Raw genomic sequence first — 21642 nt, 5'->3', positions numbered from 1 at the left:
AGTCCTGTGTGCTACTTTTAATGAAAGTTTGCCAGATTCGAAACACCATGTATTTGAATAAAAGGAATGTTTGTAGACTGACAAGATGACTATAACACTGTATGAGAAACTGATCAACAACAAAAAAGAAAAGAGAAATAACTGAAGTAATGAAAAGCATAAAGTAGAAGATCAGTCATTACATGTTTGTCAGTTTTAAAAAGACACTTGCATCACTAGCTGCTTATCTGAGTCTGTTTAATCGTTCCTGAAAATCCTGGTTCCTTCAGAGCTGGAGAAAAACTACGAGGAGAACCAGAGGAGGATGGAGGGGAAAGCTCGACAGCTGGACGGTTTGGAGGACAAGATGAGAGACATCCTCAAAGACATCAACAAACAGATCCAAATCTACAATACGTGCCAGTAACTCACCTCTCCAAGTCCAGGAGGGAAACTTCCATCACTGAGTTATTCTGCTTTTCCCTTAAAAAATAAACTGCAAAGAGAAAGTGAATCATTCTGTAAACCCATGTGCACATGGTGCATTCAGATCATTATTTTGCGTTTGAATGTTTGGGATACATTGTTATATAACAACATAGCAACTGAACAGGTGTCTTTGAGCACATATTTTATTGTAAATTAACCTTGTGCACATTACTTTTGCATTTAATTTGAAAAAAACAATATTGAATGTATGTGTTTGAGCTTTGAATACAAAATAATACAGAATAATAATAATGATCTGTATGTATGGCAGAAAATAATGCCTTGAAGCAATCTGCAGGTAGATTTTAAAACTATTTTTCAATTGTACTTTCCTTGTTGCTATGGTTATATTGTATGTGCTGCGTTGCACTACAAGGACACCAGATGCTGCCTTACTTGGAGCTAAGACCTTTATTATTTTTTTATGTATGATGACTCAGCAGGTTGCTATAAATTACCTTGTAATAAGTGTGTTTTGACTTTGGAAGCATATTCATGCTGAGCTTGTCACAGTCTTCTTGCAGCAGAAAACATCGCAACTTTTATTGGTTTTATGTAACTTAAATACAAAGGAAATTGTGCACCCACAACACCACATTAATCCAGAGATGACAGCTTTCGCTAATGTTAATTGATTTTTAATTTTTAACTGATAATCATTACTCAGATGCATGGTTTAAGGAGTCATAGTCATTTGTCTAAAACATAAAAAACAGCAATGATTTGACTGTGTAAACTCACTGAGCATCTGAAATAGTCTGCAAACACATCTGAAATAAATTAGGTTTTTATGGAAACAAAATAAAACATGACAAATATGTTCTTAAAATATAAAAGCTAGAGATCTACCACATATCAGTTTTGTTTTACTTTAAAATGAGTTATAGTTACAACTTCCAGATTTTCACAAAAGCCCAGAATGAAGAAACCAGACTTTACTTTCTTCGTTGCTGCTTTAATTTTTTTCTTTGCTTGAAAGAGTCAGAGAGGTCATGAGGGTGTGGGGGTCGCTTTCTGCTCTTCAAATAGAATACATTTATCTGAGCAGTAATAGGAAACAGGAAACAGGAAACAGAATTGTAGCTAGTGAGAATAATGTCTATGAACACCAAACTCCTGCTGCACAGATTATGACTGCTAGTTTCCTCACATGCTGTGATGGAACATGGTTTATCTTCAGTAACTCGTGCCTTGTTGATGTGAAAGTATTTAACTGTTTTATTTGTGCCTTAAACTGTCAATATTGTGGACATATTTACATTGTGCATAATAATTTGTGTTTAAAAATACAATAAACCAAAATAATATTTTTTAAACATTTTAGCTTGGGAACATGCAAAACGGTTACCAAAGTAAAAATACTGAAAGGAATCTGTTAAATTTAACAGTGTATAGTTTGATGAATAAGGATAAAATGTATAACTTGTTATTTTTTTCTGTGCTTAAGTGAACTGTGTTCATTAGAAAAATTCTCAATTATAGTTTCCTGATGTGCAAACATTTCCCTCAGGTCTGTAAGGATGTATATGAGCTATGTGGTAAACATCTGGTGTGCGTTTTAACATGTTTTGACTGAGTCTGCAATTATTTTGGTTAAACAGCTGGTTTACCATTACTTCCAGTAATAATGAGAGAGGAGGCAGCAGAATGAAATGACAGGAAACAGAAGCTCTGAAGGCATGTAGGCAGTTTAAAAGGCAAAAGAAAATTGTATTTTTATCTGAAACATTTTTAGTTGTTAGGTATTTGGTCATTATTTTTAAAATGTCTATGTTAAAATTGTCCATGTTTATGTTATTGTTGTATTTCAGCACTAAAGTTGCATTACAAGACAGACAAGTGGCTGCACCATTTTAGTATAGAGTTAGAGAATTCAGGACACAGAAAGCCAAATGGGACTTAGCCTTTAAAAAAAAATACATGTACATGTGAGAATACTGGGCTTTAAGCATAGGCAAGAACACTGAGGGACATTATTTCTCTCTGGTCTGCCCGAAATCAAATAGACACACAATTATTTCTGTGGTTACTTTATAATGGGGGTCCTAATTAGGTTTAGTAGTGAAAGAGCATTGGCAGGCAGTTCATAAAACTATTTGGAAAACGAAGAGGCCAGAAGGTCATTAGATTTCTTTAAGATTACATGATTGATGAGGGTATTTTATTATGCAGACAGCAACAGAAGGAGGTTGTGTGTGACTTTAAGCTCTAAGTGTAATTAAAAATTGTTGAACTCGTGCAAAAATAACATGGGGAATAAAAGTTCTGCATGAATCAGAGTGGGATGGATATTTGTCACCTTATTAAGAAAGAAAAAGAAAGAAAGAAAGAGTTTCAGGTCACGTGACAGCTTTTACCGGAAGTAGCTGAGGTCTGGCCGGGCAGCAGTATATTTCCAACAAAATAGACTCTCCCCGCAGAGGCCGAATGACACCAAAAGACTAAACCAGCTTTCATTTAACGTGTACTGCTTTCGATTTGGGTATATTTTGTTAGATTAACAGAAATGGGTGCCGACTGAATGTAGAAAATTCCAGAAACACCNGGTGGTCAGTCACACATGTCAGGAAATTAATTTGAAGTTAGTGAAAGTAACACGAGTCCAGGAGGGGAGGGGAGGGGAGGGGGGGTTGGAATCCGAGCAGAAGGAAGGAGCGCAGCGGCCCGAGGCCGTGAAGGAGCGAAGCAGCGGCAGCAGCCGGGGAAAGAGGCACGAGAAGTCGCCCCGCTATTGTGTTCAGACGGAAATATCGCCGCATTAAATCCGCGTAAGTCTCCCGTACCGATAGCAGAATAAACAGGGCGTGTTCACGGCGGGCAGCGGCGAAGTGTTACGAAGTGTCACGTTGTGCTCGTGACCAGCCAGCCGTCTCGATCCGTTTCGTTTTAGCTGCCGCTAGCATGTTGCTAACGACATTAGCCGATCAGCGGCTGCAGGAGCGCTCGATTCGTCGGCTGCAGATCAGGTTTAGCGATCTGAACTACAGGCGGTAGCTGCTTTCTGACATGAGGCAGGAGTCCTCAACTCAGATCGGGGGGAGGCTTTAGGTTAATTTCAGCGTAAATGTTCCCGTGTGTGCCGTTAGAGGCGGTTCGTGTCCGCAGTGCTTCATCATCAGCTAAATGCTACTTGCTAATAATAAGTTAGAGGATGTGATAGTTTCGTGTGTTGGCCAAACAGTGTTAACGAACACGTGACAGGTTTAAACACGGACTGTGCCATATTACAAACGACCCTCTGCTGCTATGCTAAGGAAACTAAGCTAGGCTCATCTCTTTTGTAATAACCATGTTAGCATTGTTGTCATTTGAAACCTGCGTCTAATTGGCTTAAAGCACCCTCCCGCTTGTTTGTGTGAACTGTGGCCTCTAACCCAGTTGTTTCCCTTAACTTTACTTCACTTGAATAAAAACGTCTAAGTGGTTGATCTTCATATTTGAAAACAAAGACCTATTTTATGCTTGTTTCCACAATTTAAATTGCACAATACGTATGTCTGTTAATAAGCAGATTGCTGTCTTCACATTTCACCTTGATAAAACATGCAGGTCGGTTACATTTACTGTATATCATATCATTTGTTTATTAAAGCACTCTGCCTTTTGCTGTAGGTCCCCAATCCTTGTTACCCGTCCTGATTCTGTTCTGGGAGAGTTCAGACCAGTATCATCGCCAAGATAGCCGGGCCAGGCAGGAAGAGACACACCTCAGATCCAGACCCCAGCAGCGGCAGTGATTCCGGTGACGGGCGGCCTGTCAGTGCCAAGTGCCTGAAGATGGCCAGCAGCGGAGGCAGTGGAGCGGCTGGTAGTGAGACAGTGGGCCGTCGCGGTGGGGCTCAGCAGAGAGGAGGCAGTGGCAGAGAAAATGGCTCTGACCTGACCTCCAGTACCAGCAAGAAGAAACAAAAAGACAGGGCCAACCAGGAGAGCAGAGAGGCCAAGAGAGCAGCGGCAGCGGCCAGTGCAGTAGTGGATGGGGTCCTTGCTGAGGTCAAGAAAGGTAAGACTAAGTGTTGAGCATGTCTTTAAAAGAAATATCTAGTTAATAATTGTGTTCTAAACAAAAAAAAAAAACAAATAACCCCCACAATACAGCAGATCTAAATCCATTTAACTCATTCTACAAAAAGGTCTGTAGCTTATTTCCTGCTATCAAAAAGTAGATTTTTTTTTTTCTATGCAGCTCACATGTTTAAATTTTAAGGTTTTATATTATCCATGTTTACCATGTTGCACTTTCAGTGACAGTTTTGTACATGTGCCTTTACTGCATTATTTGCCTATATTTTCAGATTCATGCTCTGCTCGTATTGTCAGCCTCCTAAAATCAAAGCTAGCCACATGTCAGACTGGGTTGCTCAGCTGTAACATCTAAGTTTCTGCATTCAACATTAGAATGACTCACTTTGTATCAACACAATCTTGAATAACGACCAGCACTAACCGTATCACACAATTTTTTTATAAAAACTAATAAGCATTCAATGCTTGATTGTTTTATGTTGTTATGCACAGTTTGGAGTATGTTTAAAATACTTTTAAAGTTTATTATTTATTGTGACAAGAGTTATGTAAATCTATAAAAGAGACCAATGTGATTTGTGTTTGTTATTTTATTTTTTTTTTTTGTCGTACATGTCATTGTAACGCTTTCCTTAACGGCGAGATTGCACGTTGGTGTGACTTAACAGGGAATACGACCGCAACCAGCTGGGAGGGATTGGGTGTTGCGTCTGACCTTTTGAGGGCGATCTAAGTCAGAGAGAGAGAGAGACTGAAAGTGTGGGAAAGTTGGAACTGTTCAGTTGTCATTAAGTATTGCAGAATCCATGCTTGACCTCTTTGCTGACAGACAATCAGACAATATTTACTGAGCTATTTTTTGCAATGCAACTTTTTTCCTTTTTTATTTATTTTTTTACTGCTGCCACATGTTTGGCACAATGAAAAATGGTAGGGATTTTTGAGAATTTTTGTGCTCTTGGTTTTACGTTCTGCTTTCATATGGATCACTAGCATGTTTTCTGACTTTAAGTTGATCGTTTGTGTTTGTTTTGTTGTTGAATCGTAGTATAGTCTGTCTGCGTGGTGCAAGCAGCTTTGGATTGTCTGTCTTTGCTGAATTCTGTTTGCTGTAGAACATCGAAGAGTGTTAAGGATTGACCCACATAAACATAAAAGTGCAAGTATATGCTTTATATGAATTTGTATTTAGGCTGTTGAAATGCAGAGTTACAGAGAGACAGTGTTATGTTAATGGCTGTGGTTATGTTTCTAGTATTTTGTGCAAAATGGTTTTAGGGAATGTTGTTATTGTACTTTTTCTTTTTTAGATGTGGCGGCACTGGTTCGTTCACACATCAGTGCACAAATCAATTTAGCTTGATTGTTTTGCCTCTTTACAGGGAGCGAGAGAAGAGAGAGTGCAATATTCTTTTATCAATAACCAAGGAAAACTAATCAACCAACGAAGGCAGCGAGTGCTAGCCAATCAGCAGCAGAGTGTTTGCTGACAGATGCTATAACCGGACAAACAAGGCGTTTTTGTTTAGTGATCAGAGACATGACAAACAGCAACTAAATAAGCCTAAATAAGCAACTAGACTTTCTACAAAACCCCCAAAACGCATCAAGCAAATTTATAGAAAAACAAGCTTGGAGTTGCTTTTAATAAGCGAACATGGCAACTGTGGTTATGACTTATGGCTAATGAATGTGATGGCATGAAGGGGAAGAAAAAATAATTTATGTTGGTGTTACTTCTATTTATTTATTTTTTCCCTTCAGATGTGTTTGTGGACTGGAAGCAGAATGTTAATGATGTGACCGTCAGACTTCGCTGTGGGGATGGAGTCCAGAAGATAGAAGACATCAACACCACATTCACTGATACACACTGCAACGTGTCCTTCCCAGGTTAGTTCTGATAAATCCTGAACATCCCTCAGCCCCTCAACAAATGTGGGAATGTAGATAAAAAATAAACAGTTGGAAAAGTCACATGAGAAAATGCTTCAGGTGCAAAATTCTGTAAATCTTCGTTTTAATGCAGTTGTTCAATTTGTCCACGATAACATACATATGATTTATTTTTTCCCCCCAGATGGACGGCAGTGGAACTGCCAGTTACAAGAGGAAATTGAGGCCTCATGTAGCAAAGTGCAGTACAAGGAAAAAGGTGGATTCCTACATCTCATCTTGCACAAGAAAATCCCCTTTCATATTTGGCCTTCTCTTAAGGTAATGAGATGATTTTGGCTTTTTCACTCTAGTTGAATCCATCTGTGTTCAGAATTTTAATAAAACTAATAGTTGTTTTGTTTTTATTTCAAAATGATGTCACATTGTAATTATGTGTGTATGAGTGGGACTTTCACACCAAACTGTAGTCTGCTGTTGATTAAAAAAGGGGATCTCCGTCTAGGAAGCTATAATATTGACATCTACTTAATTCAAACAAAACTTGTTCAGTTTTTTTTGTTGCTTCCTTTCTCATTGTTGATGATTGGGTGGGTTATAGGAGAGTCATTTTAAAATTTTTATTTTTGAATTATTCTCTGTTTCAGTCAAACAAGAAAGAGAAGGAGGTGGTACCAACAGAGACCAAAAATAATGCAAAACCTGTTACCTTGGAGTCATCGGAGAAATTCAAACTGTCATCAGAGCCGCCACAACTCCAGCCACAGCCTCCCTCATCACCTGCACACAGCGAATCAAGACGCGTCAATAGTAGAGCTGAACGGGGCATCAAGCGCTGCCTGAAAAACAAATTGTGTGACAAAGCCACAACAGACTCTGTCCAAGCAAAAAGCGGTGCTGGGGATGTCTCCAACATCGTCAGCGCACCTACGACAGCCACTAAAGCTGGCCAGCAACCTCAGGAACCCAATGCCAAGCGAACTGTCGTAGAGCTGTCTGAGACAACGAAAGAGGATGAAGGGGGCCCACCGTTTGAGAAGTCTGCAGCACACCCACCTGCTGATCCAAGCCCGCTGACACACAGGAATGGAGACAACAGAGCAGAAACACAAGGCGGTGATCAGGAACCTGAACTGGAAGTGGCTGCTGGCAGCATTGCTCAGGTGAGATCAGCTGACCTTTTGGCAGCCATTTTGAAAACCTCAGCTTCATTTAAAGGACTTAAAATTTTGTGTTAGTAAGCATTACATTATTGTGGCTTTAGATAGTAAAATTTAGCATCTAAATATTTGCTATGCTCAGCATATTGACATCACCGTATCCTGTTGTCAAGTTTTAGCTGTTGGTGTTATTGTGACCTTGTTTAATTAGCCTGTTAGCAATGTTTAAATACTTCAGCCATAGCCAAAGCGTTTTGGTGTAAGTCTTTGTCACTGCTATTTTGTGGATCATGTGTTTAAAACATTTGTTTTAAATAGTGTACCTCACAATGGTAAATTGAATGAGAACTGGATTTAGATATTGTGTAGAATTGAACATGCTTTTGGATGCTATTTTAAACAAGACATTAAAAACATTGCACTAAAATTCACTCACTAATTTAACTCTATAACATAATGGCCTGTAACACCATCCGGCATGTGTGGGGTCTTTGTTTACAAAGCAGAAATCAAAAGTCATTCTTGATTTTTAATATTTGTATATGCAGAAAGTCTATGTTTAAATGGAACCTAAAAGTTGTGATCTTATCTGCTTGAATAGAGGGTAACTGGTAACAACATGGAACATCATGACCTGGAAGAAAATCTTCAGACACTGACAAACCAGTATTGTTCTCAACATAGTTTTGGTTTAGGCTTTATTTAAAGTTTCCAGCTTTCTTCTTGATAACTTCAGTCATGAGCTCTAGGGAGTAAACATTTCTGTTTGGGTAACATTTATTTATTTTTGTTTCCAATTCAGGCGACAGAGACTAAAAACGAGTCACCGGACTTGTCTGAAGCAACGGCACATGTCAGTGATTCTCCTGTCCTCACCACTCACTTCCTCAAATCCACTGGCTTCAACAAGGCAATGGACTCTACCTCCCCTCAAAAGCAGAAAGACAGAACAGACTCTGAACTGCAGGGAAAGCCTGTTGTTGAGCATGAATTGGAAGAGAACACTTTAACCTCCCAACAGCACGAAGACTCAACAGACACACTATCAGTGCCAGCTGCCTGCGTGGCTGCCAGGCAGAGCCAGACACCAGGTCCAACTGAGAAGCAGGGTGGCTGTGATGGGGAGGAGAAGCGGGACCAGTCTAAAGAAGAGCCACCCCTGGAGACAAATCAGCTAGAAGGTTGGTTGAGAAGTTTTTAGGACGGCGCTTCAACCTAAACTGCTTTTATTTAATTGTGTGATGACTGGTGATGGAAAAACATAATTTCTGCATTTATATAGATTTCCATATTTAAATGTGAGTGTTATTAAATCCCTTATAACTCACTGCAGCCCCAGAGCCGATGGTTAACCTGCAATTTGTGAAGAATGACTCGTACGAGAAGGGAACCGATCTGATGGTGGTTAATGTGTACCTGAAGGGAATCTGCAGAGATACAACCAGGGTCATCTTCAGAGAGCAAGACTTCACCCTCATCTTCCAGACAAGGTAATGAAAACATGAACATGCCACAAATAAATTATTGTTTTGCCATCTTACAACAACATCAACTACAAAAATCTGTAATTGATCATATAATTTATCTTTAACAGTGACACAAACTTTCTTCGGCTTCAATCGGACTGTGGACCAAACACGGTCTTCAAGTGGCAAGTCAAACTCAGGTAACTCTTGTAGTTTTATTTAATTTATTTAATGTAATTAGGAAAGCATTGGAGATGTGCTCCAGACTGTCTTGCCATGGTTCATGGTATCCCCAGCTCATACTAGCTGTTATAATAATAGTAATTATAAATGAAATGTGCCTTTTGTGAAACCCAAGGACGCAGTACGTAGTGGACCAGACTAAAGAAAATAAGAGACGACTACAAAATTTATAAAATAGCAATAAAATGAGCATCAAGACCAGCAAAGAGTCAGTTCAAGGACCAGAGAAGAAATAAGTTTTAATTGTATGCTATGGTGAATAAGCAACATTTTAGGAGCTTTTTGTATATTTACAGAGATGAAACTTTGTGAGTGTCAGCAGGGAGAGCATACCAGAGGGTTGGGGATACATGCAGCTCTAACGACTCTGTGTTTTTAAAATGAATACATTTAAATATAAACATCAAATCTTAGTAAGAATATTGCAGTTACCGATCACAGATGGGTTTTGAGCAGCTGCTTCGCTGCGCTACATTTTGTCCTCTAATCTGACCTGAATATATTTTGGCCTTCTGTGTGTCAGAAACCTGATCCAGCCGGAGCAATGCAGCTACTCCTTCACCCCGTCCCGTCTGGACATCTCCCTGAAGAAGAGACACAGCCAGCGCTGGGGGGGTCTGGAGGCCCCAGCCACACAAGGTCTGCTGCCAGGCTTCTATTTGTGTCACGTACTTCAGTCATTTTTCTCCCGCAGACAGTCACATGTTTTTATGTTCACATGAGTCATGGATTCACTTACTTTGATCGACACAGATGAGAGCAAGGGGGAAAGATGGGCCAAAATACTGGCTTAGAGCTGGGTTTTAAGTAAAGTCCCTACGACTGTAGCATTTTTACAATTTAAGCTGAAAGAGTTCATCGTTTGTCATGTCCAGTCTCACTTTGTTGACCATAACTTTCTAACCACAAGCTTCATTGTCCTGTTTAAGGTGCAGTGGGTGGTGCTAAGGTGGCTGTGCCCTCCAGTCCTGCCTGCTTGGATAAGAGCCAACCGGGCAGCAGCCAGCACAGCCTCCCAGCCAAGGAGGAGTCCCCCAGGGTTGGGGACGATACACCCAAAGCCCCTAAGGCCTCCTCCAGAGGTGTGGAAGACAGTGGTCTGGATCCTGTTGTCCCTCGAACAGTCTCTGAGCATGTTGCCATCACTAAACCAGAACCCACTGTCACCACGGTGAGTGGGTTAAAAAACCCCTCACACAACAGCAGGACACTGTCTGGAGACACTGAGGGGTTTGTTATAACTGCTACATGTTGTCATCATTGTATCTACTCATACGATGATGAAGTTTGTTCTCAGAAGTGGAGCAATGGGCCGCTGTTTATGCACCCAGGGAGCAGTTTGGGATTAGGCGTCTAATTGTTGTTCAAAACAGAGCTTCTAGAATAAAACATCTGCCTAGAAAACAGCTAAAATCTTAAACCATTTGCAGGGATGTGAATAAATTTTTTTTACGAAAAACAAATTGAGAACTTTTGCAGAGTTAATTATTTACACCCAGGTTTGTGTTATAGCAGAATGCCCCGAGTTTACACACACCCAGTTTCTATAACTGGAGAAAAACAAACAAAAAGACAACTCTGAAATTGGCGTAGCTTTGTGGTTTGACTTGCTTTAGATAGCAAAAAGTTCCGTTCTGAGCAGCTTAGCTCTTCTGTCACAAACCTTTGCAGCTTTTTTTAATTGCTAATTGCTGTTTATTGCAAGTAACGTGTCATACTTCAAATAACGCCACTTCAAGAAAAACAGAACAAGCACAAGAGGTGGTATTATATGTTGTTTTTGTGGTTAATGCTGTTATAAAGAACAACAGTAACCACTTTTTTAAATATGTGTTTCTGAGTGTGCATATGTTTCTTCCATCAGCCTAAGCCGACCTGCATGGTGCAGCCTATGACCCATGCACCTCCTGCCACTGAGCGCCACGAGGAAGAGGAGGAAAAGAAGGTGTGCCTGCCTGGTTTTACAGGATTGGTCAACCTTGGCAACACCTGCTTCATGAACAGTGTCATCCAGTCCCTGTCCAACACCAGAGAACTCAGGGATTACTTTCATGGTAAACAGCAAATTTAACTACTTAACTTGCACCTTTGAACAAAGACAAATATGTTTATCATTTAATTATTATTCTAATAAAGTCCTTAATGTTCACAGGCATTATTTATCTCCAGCCATAAAGATAACTTGCTTTATCACTAAGAAATACAGCAGGGTGTGTTTTATTATGACTAAGGTACAAGGGTAAAAGTGGCCCACAGGGGCAGGTTTAATAAGGGCTTAGTAACTTTCAGAGGATTTATCTGTATAAGCCAGATATACTGTAGTTTCAGCACTTTAGTCTTTAAAAACAGCAAAGTAACTAACTGCAAGATGTAGGTCACCTTTTTTTCGAGGCAATGTAATTAGCCAAAAGTTGACAGAAAAAATTCAATGGCAATGTGACAAAAATATAACAGGCTTTATCATATTAATTATTACAGTAATTTATAATACTTTCATGTCACTAGTAATCATTTCAATAACATGTCTGTAGCCTTTAAAAAACATTTTTTTATGCTGATTGTTCCTGTTTATCAGTATAAAATAATTTTGGTTACAGTGTTACTGTTTGTGTCGACAACCCCAGTTCCGTCTGAGTTTGATCTGCGGTTTAAATTTGCGAGCCGTGTATTCTCTGCCTTCTTGCAGACCGAGCATTTGAGGCAGAAATCAACTGCAGTAATCCTCTGGGAACGGGAGGGAGGTTAGCCATCGGCTTTGCTGTGCTTCTCAGGGCTCTTTGGAAAGGGACGCACCACGCCTTTCAACCCTCAAAACTCAAGGCATGCAAGCAGCATTTTCCTAACATGTCTCCGTCTTTTAAAGAGGTTGTATCTGATTTATAAAATACTTATCATGTTCCATATCTAACTTTCTGCACTCGTTTGCAACCGCGCAGGCAATCGTGGCCAGCAAAGCCAGTCAGTTCACAGGTTACGCTCAGCACGATGCGCAGGAGTTCATGGCGTTCCTGTTGGACGGACTCCACGAGGACTTGAACCGCATCCAGAATAAACCTTATACAGAGACGGTTGATTCTGATGGACGGCTCGATGAAGTGAGTGTTGTTGTTGTTTTATTTTTCATTTTTCTCACACGTGATGTAGAAATTCACAGTAGCTGCTGAACTTAAACATATATATTTTTTTTATTTTAAGAAAACTAACAAAATACAACCATCTTTTAGAAGTTCTTGCCTGTTTTATCCAACTCGAGCCTTGGTCTGATGATTAGTTCTGTGCGTTGCTGCAGGTGGTTGCAGAGGAGGCGTGGCAGAGGCACAAAATGAGAAACGACTCCTTCATTGTGGATCTCTTCCAAGGCCAATTTAAATCCAAGCTTGTGTGCCCCACATGCTCTAAGGTAACATATAATTCTACTAAAAACCTAATGTTGTAGTGATAACAAACTTTGTTTCACCCTGTTTAAGCTCTTTCCTTTTTTTTTTACAGGTCTCCATCACCTTTGACCCCTTCCTTTACCTCCCTGTCCCGTTGCCCCAGAAACAAAAAGTCCTCTCTGTTTTCTACTTTGCTCGGGAACCTCATAAAAAGCCAGTTAAGGTAAGATATTGTCTCAGTGGTTCTAAATTCTGCCTTGGCTACAGCTGCACTGACATTTACAATCACAATATGAGAAATGTCATTTTGATTTCATAAAATGTTAATGCTTTATTTTAATGCATTTAAAATGTCTTTCAGTTTTTGGTGAGTGTGAGTAAGGAGAACTCCAGCACAGCAGAGGTCCTTGAATCCATTTCCAGGAGTGTGAGGGTCAAACCTGAGAACCTCAGACTGGCAGAGGTTGGATTTAGTTTTTTTTTGGGGGGGGGGATTTTAAAGCTGTGTGTGCAGATTGAAGTCGGATTTTCATACAATAACAGCAAAACAGAGCAGTTGTAATCACTGAATACTGTTGAATTTCTTAAAGTTACCACATTTCTATTCATTCGGAAACAAAGCCAAACCAATTTTTTTTTTTTCTAACAGGTGGGAAAGAACCGCTTTCAACGCATATTTTTGCCATCCCATTCACTGGACACGGTGTCTCCCTCTGACATGCTGTTCTGCTTCGAGGTGCTTTCCAAAGATCTGGCCAAAGAGAGGGTGGTTTTGCTTAAAGTGCAGCAGGTAACAGCATTATTTTACTTCATCTGAATAACAGCTCTGTAAACAGATCTTGAAAGTGTCCTCCTCGTCCTTTTTTATTTTTTAGAAACTCCAGGTGCCGAATATTCCCATCTCAAAGTGTGCAGCTTGTCTGAAACCACCGGTGTCTGAGGAAGACAAGCTGAAGCGGTGCACTCGCTGCTACCGGGTGGGCTACTGCAATCAGTAAGTGTTTAACAATGTGGAAACCGACAGGAGGGGAAGAAGACTTGGTGTACAGAGAAGTAAATGTGGACTTATTGTTGTATCTCTCCTTCCAGAGTTTGTCAGAGGACACACTGGCCCAATCACAAGGGTCTGTGTCGCCCCAACTTAGAAAATGTGGGCATGCCCTTCTTAGTCAGCGTTCCAGAGTCTCGGCTGTCCTACACCCGCCTTGTGCAGCTACTAGAGGGTTACTCCAGGTACACCTACGTCTTTGGTGCTCATAATCATTTGACTTAAGCTTAATTACATGTTGATGTCATATTCAGGTAAATGTTTCGGTCACTTGAACATTGTATACACTTAGTTTGTCAAGCTATTTTCTCTGACGTGTCACTTTTTTTTTCTTTTACAAAGAAATATCAAGGAAATACATTTTATGTGACGACTAAGAGCAGAACAGTAGTTGTTGTTTGTAATTTCCATATTGTTTAGTTTGAATAGGAAAACAAACTTTTGAGCCATTATTGTAATCTCTTAAATGTCTTCCTCTCTGCAGGTTTTCTGTCAATGTATTCCAGCCCCCTTTCCAGTCAGGCAGGACATCCCCTGAAACATCCCAGTCTCGGTTAGATGCCCAGCCAGTACCAGCAACCTCTCCTGATTGTCTGGGTTTAGGGGATGAGGCGTCGGGTGTTAGCAGCACGGTAGGAGCAGGTGATCTGGATTTCGAGAGACACTCTGTGCTGCCCGAATCCCAAGCAGAATACTCTCAGGCCTCAGCTATTCACTGCGAGGCATCAGAATCCCTGACCTCCTCCCAGACGTCGCTCACGAGCACCAGAACGAAAGATTCAGGCTTCTCTGAGTCCATCTCCTCTGCTTCCTGCTGTTCTCTGGACCCTCACGCTGAAAAAGAGACGTCGTGTGAGAAGGCGGTGCGACCAGAAGGTGGAAAACACAGCAGACAAACTTTAACATGTGTGTAATTTCTTACCTGTGTATTCAACCTTTTATTTCTCCTTCCCCCTGTTTTCTGTAGCGGCAGTAACAGGCTATCAGCATCCCAGCGAAGCGGCATCAGGTCATGCCAGCCCGTTCTACATCGCCCTGCTGGACTCGAACAACAAGGAGCAAAGACTGGATGAAAAAGGTGGGACCAGATGCATCCTCCAAGCGGATGTTTGCAGTCACAGTGTTTGGATCTTGTCAAATTTTGCACTCATTTTGATTCATTTTCCTTTAGTTGAAACTCTTCATTGAGGCGTAGGTGTAAACGTCCAGTGTTTGGGCTGTTTCATTGCTTTACCTTGCCACGTGTTTATACAAACTCTTTGCAGAGGATGGACTAGCAGACCTTCCCGACTATGCGACCTTGGAGCTGGTGTGGAAAAACAACGAGCGTGTGAAGGAGTACGTGCTGGTGAGCTCGAAGGAACTGGAGTACGAGGAGGACCCTGGTTCCCTGAGTGAGACGGCCAGAGCGGGACATTTTACCCTGGAGCAATGCTTAAATCTTTTTACCAAGCCAGAGGTGCTGGCACCAGAGGAGGCCTGGTAAGAATTAGCCCTTTCGCCTTTTTATAATATAAAAGTAATTTAATTATGAAACTATTTAATACAGACAAAATTCTTGTATCATCTTTATTGCTTCTCCTTGTATATGAAATATTTTTTATTTATTTTTTTGCTTAAAAAGTTCCTGAAACTAAAAGCAGAGCTGTGACCATGTTATCTTGAATTCTTGTCTTTCCCTTACTTGTTTTTTTTTGCTGTCACTCAGTTTACCAGAAAAAAAAACAGAAAATAAACTTCATCCTATTTGCCTATAGCCATAGAAGTGACAAAGAAGTAATGCATAAAATTTATGCATTTTTTAGGATTTAATTTCCAGCAAAATGTCACTGTCCCTGGGGTGAATTTTAGTCTGCATTTAATATACACAGTAATTAGTTTTGGAGTTTCTGTACTAAATAAATCAGTGAACCTTTGGGGTTTGAGTCTTGTTTGTATTTTCAGGCTGTAGGTTCCCAAATTAAAGCCTTTTCACACAAAACACTGGGAAAATGAAGAAAATGTTCAAGCAGTTGGGTCTGAATTAGCTTTTATCACAGCTATATGAAGCAGGACATGCTGCAAAAAAGAAAAATACAGTGAGGAATTTTCCGTGTTGTCCTAATTGCACATTTAGAGGCTCATTGTGGTTCTATCAATGCAACTGTGCTTCACCTGTGATCATAGGTTCCACTTTTTATCATCCTTTCAAAATAAACTACATTGGAGGTAGGTGTTGTGTTGGAAAAGCACTGTTAGGAAACAACTGAAACAAAATTCTGTGTGCATGAATTCCTCATTTTTGCCCATTTTGCTATCCTCTGAATATTTGAAAATCACTTCCCATCCCTATTGTGAAAACTGCTGAGGAGAATTTTATATTTCAAATTTTTTATGGTGGACAGCTGGTGAGAGTCAAAAACAAAACCAATTTATTGGTTCCCCCGTCTTTAATTTAGCCTTGAAGTGTTTGCACACTGAGATATTCCTGCCAGTGGAGTAAGATTTGCCGTTTAGTTGTTGTGTTGCTTCTCTTTCCCTTAATGGTCCACATCTGTTCTGTCCTCAGGTACTGTCCGAAGTGCCAGCAGCACCGTGAGGCCTCGAAGCAGCTGTTGCTGTGGCGTCTGCCCAACGTCCTGATCATCCAGCTCAAACGCTTCTCCTTCAGAAGCTTCATCTGGAGAGATAAGATCAACGACATGGTCGACTTTCCCGTCAGGTGATCAGAAGTTAAAAGTTCACACCCCAACTTTCTCCTTTTGGTTGATTGTAAAAGTATTTTTTTGTTTTTCACAAGCAAAATATGCTTCATATATTCTTGATCTCGACTTTCAGAAATCTAGATCTTAGCAAGTTCTGCATTGGCCAGAAGGACGAGATGCAACAGCCCCCCATTTATGACCTGTATGCAGTCATCAACCACTATGGAGGGATGATAGGAGGCCACTATACAGCTTATGCTCGCCTGCCAAGTGACAAGAACAGCCAGCGCAGTGACGTTGGTGAGGTTCCTGTCTATCTGGTTTACCTTCATTGTATGAGAAGTGCTCTATTCCTACTTTTCTTCCGTCTGTTTTTTGCCTCAAGGCTGGCGTCTGTTTGATGACAGCACTGTGACAATGGTGGAGGAGAGTCAAGTGGTGACACGTTACGCCTACGTCCTGTTTTACCGGCGGCGAAACTCCCCGGTGGAGAGGCCGCTGCGCTTCCTCAGACCTGTGGGGGCCGAGTCGCCCGGTGCCGCAGGAGCCACTGCCAGCCAGGTGAGGGAGCCATTATATGACACAAACACGAGGTCAGGGCTGTTTGTAGATCCTGAGATTTTAGTCGACTGTGGAACACGAAACTAAAAACTGTACTCACTCGTTAAACTGGGGCTGTTGTGGTTCAGCTTAAGCTGTGGTGTTACTGTAGTATTACCATAAATAAAGTAATTATATTAAATTACTGTAATATAACCCATCTTCAGATGCATCTCTTTACTATAAGGATGTATGATTTCCACCTAGCCTGTAGTCAGTTGGCTTTATATTTTTAAACTGATTTCACCATTCAGACATTATAAATTAATTTAGTTATGTTTTTACAAATCCATCTTTTAAGTGTTTTGGAAGATCACCAAGTGCCACAAAAGGGCAATTTGCAGCTTCTGTTAGTTTTTGAAAGAGAAGCTTGTTTGTTTAATCTGTGTTGAAACATCACCCCTTCTTGTATTAATTGATTTTGACAAGGTCTTGTTCTGAGGTTCTTAATAAAACAGCTCATTGGGTTCTTAATGAGTAGATCCATCACCGAGGTTGTCTCCTAATTGCTGCGAAGCTCACATATTACCACCATGGTGTCTTTTAGTGACATCAAGATTTTTCTCTCATGTTTTTAAGGTAGTGAAAGTATCTGTTATCAGTCAGTTTTAACAAATGAAGTACTTTAAAACTAGATATTTTATTTTCTACCTAGTGTTTACTCAGAAAAACTACTCCCATATGGTGGTTTTGTTTTTTTGTGAACATAAAAGAAAGTTTCTCACCGTTACTGTTTTTTAACACTGTACAGTATATCAAGAATCTGTCCATCACGACATCAGTGTGTGAAATATGGATACCGCAAAGGATTCCAGATAATCCCAGGCCGAAAATAAAATTATGTCAATCAGCTGGACCCTCACTAACACACAGCCGGCACACAGAGTGTTGTGAACATTGTGATGACAGATTGTGGGTTTATCACAGCTGAAATCATCATCGCAATATTCAACACTAATATCACAATCGCATGATTTCCTATTATTGTTTGGTATTTTCATAGATTACTTACAAGGATTACTCTTGATAGGTTAACTTGTTCTGATGCAGTGCCGTGAAATGCCAAACATTTTATGTCGGCTCCATCAGGAATTGTTTTTAAATAAAATGCTGTATTGTATCCGGACATTTTTCGTCCCCTCACATAAACTGTTCTATGAAAACTGTGCATTGTTTTCTTATTAAAAGGGCATTTTTTCCTCAGCCTTTTGTCAAAGTCTCTAATATAATTATATAAATGAACATTTATTTTTAGAGTATTTTACGTTCCTGAAAGAATCAGTGGAAGGCGTTTGTGCATGCCGTTAGCTCCCACTCAGCTGCTACAGGAGTCTGAGTTTCGAACTGTAATCTTAGTACTTGTTAGACCACGCCTTTTCCCAGAAGCTGACCCCGGTTTCCGCCAATCGCAGGCCTCCCTAATATGGCGGGAATTGGAGGAGGAAGAGGAGGGGCTTGACGAAGAAGGGCCTCACAGACTGCTGGGGAGGCGACAAACGCAGAGAAACAGAACAGAGGAAGAGCGAATGGCGGGTTCGGTGCGGCGGCACCGCAGGCAGAAGATGTCGGACTATCCTGACGAAGACTGTGTGCGATACGTTGTTCTGGGCACGCTGACTGCAGTCCTGGCTCTCTTTGTCAATTTGATCTACCCTCTTCTTTCCAAAGTTAAATGGACCTGAGGCTGGTTCTGGACCGGCTGGTTCTGGACCGGCTGGTTCTGGACCGGCTGGTTCTGGACCAGCTGGTCCTTCTTATGTAATGAAGAGCAGGTTGTTCAAATAGGGGACTTGTTTTAGTTTTAGTCATAATTCTCATTCTTTTAAAGAAATGAGGGCAAAATAAATTGGTGCTTAATGCTGCACAACACTACAGCTCCAGACTTTAAACATAAAAGCGCTTTAAAAATGTTATGGCACTACTTCACTTTTGAAAAGACTTTCTGTGTAAAAGGTTAAAGTTATAAGTGTTATTATAGCTTTACATGTATTGTTTGTATTTTTTTTCTTTCTCATGCCTCAGTCTTATTGAAATGATAACTCTTAAGATTTTGTCCTGTAGTCAGTAATTTTTACCATCCTAAAGCCAAACATAAATCAATTATTTAGGATTTTTTTTTGTTTTTGCTAAAGCAGTTTGTTTTGTTTTTGGAAGCTACAGAAAATTTGAGTTTATCGACTGATTCACAGCTACAAAATATAAAAAGTCTTATTTTTCCAAATGTGATTATTAGTTTTAGACTTTGAGCTGCTCTGAAATGCTTAATTTTTAATTGAATATTTTATTTAAAAATATTTTCAATAATTAAAATTTAAATAGTTTAAAGTTTTCTAATTGAATTTGGATGATTTTTGTTTTAACTACAAGCCGCCTCTGTTTTTCTTTCTGGTGCAGATTTTATGTGTGTGTTTGGGTCTCAGGGAAACCTTTTTCTGGCACAGAGAGTTGGCGTAGAAAGACCTGTGTTTGCCTTAAATAATCTTTATAACAACGAGCACCATCAGACTGGGTATACTTGATTCACATATATGCAATGACGTCCATTTCTTTTCAAAGTTCTTAATAACTTGTGCTCAATATACCACTACTGTAATTCTGAATTTGAAAACAAGTGATGCATCTCTAATCAACAGCAGTAAAAAAAAAGTTTGCAATATCTTGTGATAGAAGGTGTTTTTTAAAGGGCACAGTCACTGTTTTATTTAAAATGCTGTTAAGTTTTTAACTGGATCTAACTGAAGGATAAAATCTTGTGTGTCTGCTTTAAAGGATAAATTTAAAATAATAATAATCCTGACTTCAATATTTGAAGATCTTTATCTGTAATATTTTGGATTTGGAGATAAATATATATATATATTTTAATTCCCTTACAAATATGTTTGTATGCCCCTAAATGCTGCTTTTTAATATGTAAAGCGTTGCAAAAATAAAGTCAAATGCTTCCAGTTTTTTATGTACTGCGTGATTAAATTTGTCATCTTTTTTAATTTTTTTCTAAACGGCTTTAATCTTGCAGAGAACTAAACGGCAGCTTGTTTTATTTTACAGGCCTCCAGCCAGTCACTGTTCGGGTCGGACCTGGATCCCGAAGGACCGCCTACCCTGACCCCCGAGGTGCCCTCCGACCTTTTCGGCCCCTCCGCAGAGTGCTCAGCGCCGTCCTACAGCAACATGGAGGAAGTGGACTAGAGACGGATGAGTGGGAACACCAGAAGTGGTGCTAAAGCAGTGTCCTCCAAACAGAAGCTGCCCTTCAGTTAAGAACTCATCGTTAGCGTCTGAATCAGGAAAAAACAGGCGTTTTGTCTGCAGTCAGATCAGATGCGATCGTTGACTCTCGCACCCTAAATTTCCTTGTTAAGATTTAACGAGCTGCATTTGTAGTTCCATTCATCCAGTGCATATAGCGACGCACGACTTACACATCATCTCAGCTCCAGCTCACATTAATCTGCAGCCACCTAACAAAGCTCCACCTGCCCAGCTTCACGCAGCGACGCACCTTCAGGTCCAGGCGTGATGATCCCTGCTGAAGCTGCGGTTGAATATTAGGACAAACGAGTAGACTTCTGTTGGTGTTTGTTTAAATGTCTGTAAATTATTATTTTTTTGTTAAAGGCTGGTTTAAGTTGTTTTTTGGCAGCAGCGCAGTCAGTAGGCTGGACAGGCTTTGATTTTCTCCCCGAAGGCTGTTTGTTTTGTCACTTTCTAAAATTAAATTGGGTTTTGTTTCTGACTTTTTTTTTTTCTACTGTTTACGTATTTGATCCTGTGGATATAATTGTCAGAAAGCTTCAGTATAAACTGAAATATGCATGACTGCATGTTGATACAGGCTGTAACCCCCTCTGTAAAACACCCCTGAGCTCCTCTGAGTTATTGAATTTGTTGGGTTTTATTTCCATTTTGTGTTGAGTTGTCCCCGTCTCATCCCTCCTTTCTTTGTCATGGACTGCGTATATTAAGTGGGATTCATTATTATTGCTGCTGTGGATACTATAAATGGGTAATATAAATAAAAAAAGAATGTTGAGAGTTGCTGATGGAAAAAAAAAACTTCTCTTGTCAGTCATTACACTTCTTAGACATAGGATAAATGAAAGGGCAAATACTAGTGTTGATTAAAAATAATTGGGGAGTTTTAACTTAACTTCATATTTTATTTTGCTTGTGTTACTGTCTTAGCAGAACAGGAAGAAAATGCTCAAATGTTTAAGTAAGAAAGTTTAAATATTTTACTTATTTTTTATTTTAATTTTTTTTTTATAGAACTAAAAACTGAAATTAAGCTAAAAATGGGTAATTTAAAGAATTAAACCATCACATATTTACCACCATCCACCTATTAAGGTTAAACAATAAACTTCAAGCTGAAAGACATCATAACACATTAACATTTGGTTATTCATCTCAACAAAGCGGGATCTTAGATTTTGATATAACCACATCAAAACTCAGCTGGCTAGTTTGCTAATAATAAAGACACATTTAAGCGGAAATTGTAACTTTAGCTTCAGACATCAGCTTTATTATTGTGTTTAAAAAACTAATTAATTTGAGTACAATCTAATAAATTGTATTTGTAGTAAAAACTTTCAAAGCATTATTTAAACTACTGAGTGGATGTTTGTTTTTGTCCTTTTCAAAAACAATAGTATCAAAAATGGTTTA

The 21642-nt window shown here is 39.8% G+C and overlaps 3 protein-coding genes across 6 annotated transcripts in view; all 3 read left to right on the top strand.

The window, feature by feature from the left end:
- Window positions 1-2747, top strand: part of lamb2 (laminin, beta 2 (laminin S)) — a 46422-nt gene extending 43675 nt beyond the window's left edge. The window contains exon 35 of the mRNA XM_017411361.3: window positions 270-2747. Coding sequence (XP_017266850.1) covers window positions 270-406 — 137 coding nt within the window. The 3' untranslated portion in view covers window positions 407-2747. The remainder of the gene's footprint in view (window positions 1-269) is intronic.
- zgc:103759 (U8 snoRNA-decapping enzyme) overlaps window positions 1-21642 on the top strand; it is a 576073-nt gene that overhangs the window by 199784 nt on the left and 354647 nt on the right. The window lies entirely within an intron of this gene.
- Window positions 3084-21027, top strand: usp19 (ubiquitin specific peptidase 19). Of its 4 annotated transcripts, none has more exons than XM_025004874.2 (26): window positions 3084-3236; window positions 4081-4471; window positions 6259-6387; window positions 6575-6711; window positions 7038-7553; window positions 8353-8731; window positions 8884-9040; window positions 9145-9216; window positions 9783-9898; window positions 10195-10430; window positions 11124-11313; window positions 11946-12079; window positions 12196-12354; window positions 12549-12659; window positions 12749-12859; window positions 12998-13099; window positions 13286-13426; window positions 13512-13630; window positions 13726-13869; window positions 14169-14560; window positions 14652-14762; window positions 14950-15166; window positions 16233-16385; window positions 16502-16668; window positions 16754-16929; window positions 20020-21027. In XM_025004874.2, exons 2-26 carry the CDS (start codon window positions 4246-4248, stop codon window positions 20158-20160), a joined length of 4536 nt encoding a protein of 1511 aa, XP_024860642.1. In that variant the 5' UTR covers window positions 3084-3236; window positions 4081-4245; the 3' UTR covers window positions 20161-21027. The 4 variants fall into 4 exon arrangements, with proteins under 4 accessions (XP_024860642.1, XP_017266837.1, XP_017266836.1 ...); XM_017411348.3 differs by having other exon boundaries at window positions 10189-10430; XM_017411347.3 differs by lacking the exon at window positions 20020-21027 and adding an exon at window positions 18381-19918.

The sequence above is a fragment of the Kryptolebias marmoratus genome, linkage group LG8, assembly GCF_001649575.2.
Source record: "Kryptolebias marmoratus isolate JLee-2015 linkage group LG8, ASM164957v2, whole genome shotgun sequence".
Lineage (NCBI taxonomy): Eukaryota > Metazoa > Chordata > Actinopteri > Cyprinodontiformes > Rivulidae > Kryptolebias > Kryptolebias marmoratus.
The sequence above is the reverse complement of the archived record's forward strand: the minus strand, read 5'-3'. Positions and strand labels throughout refer to the sequence as shown.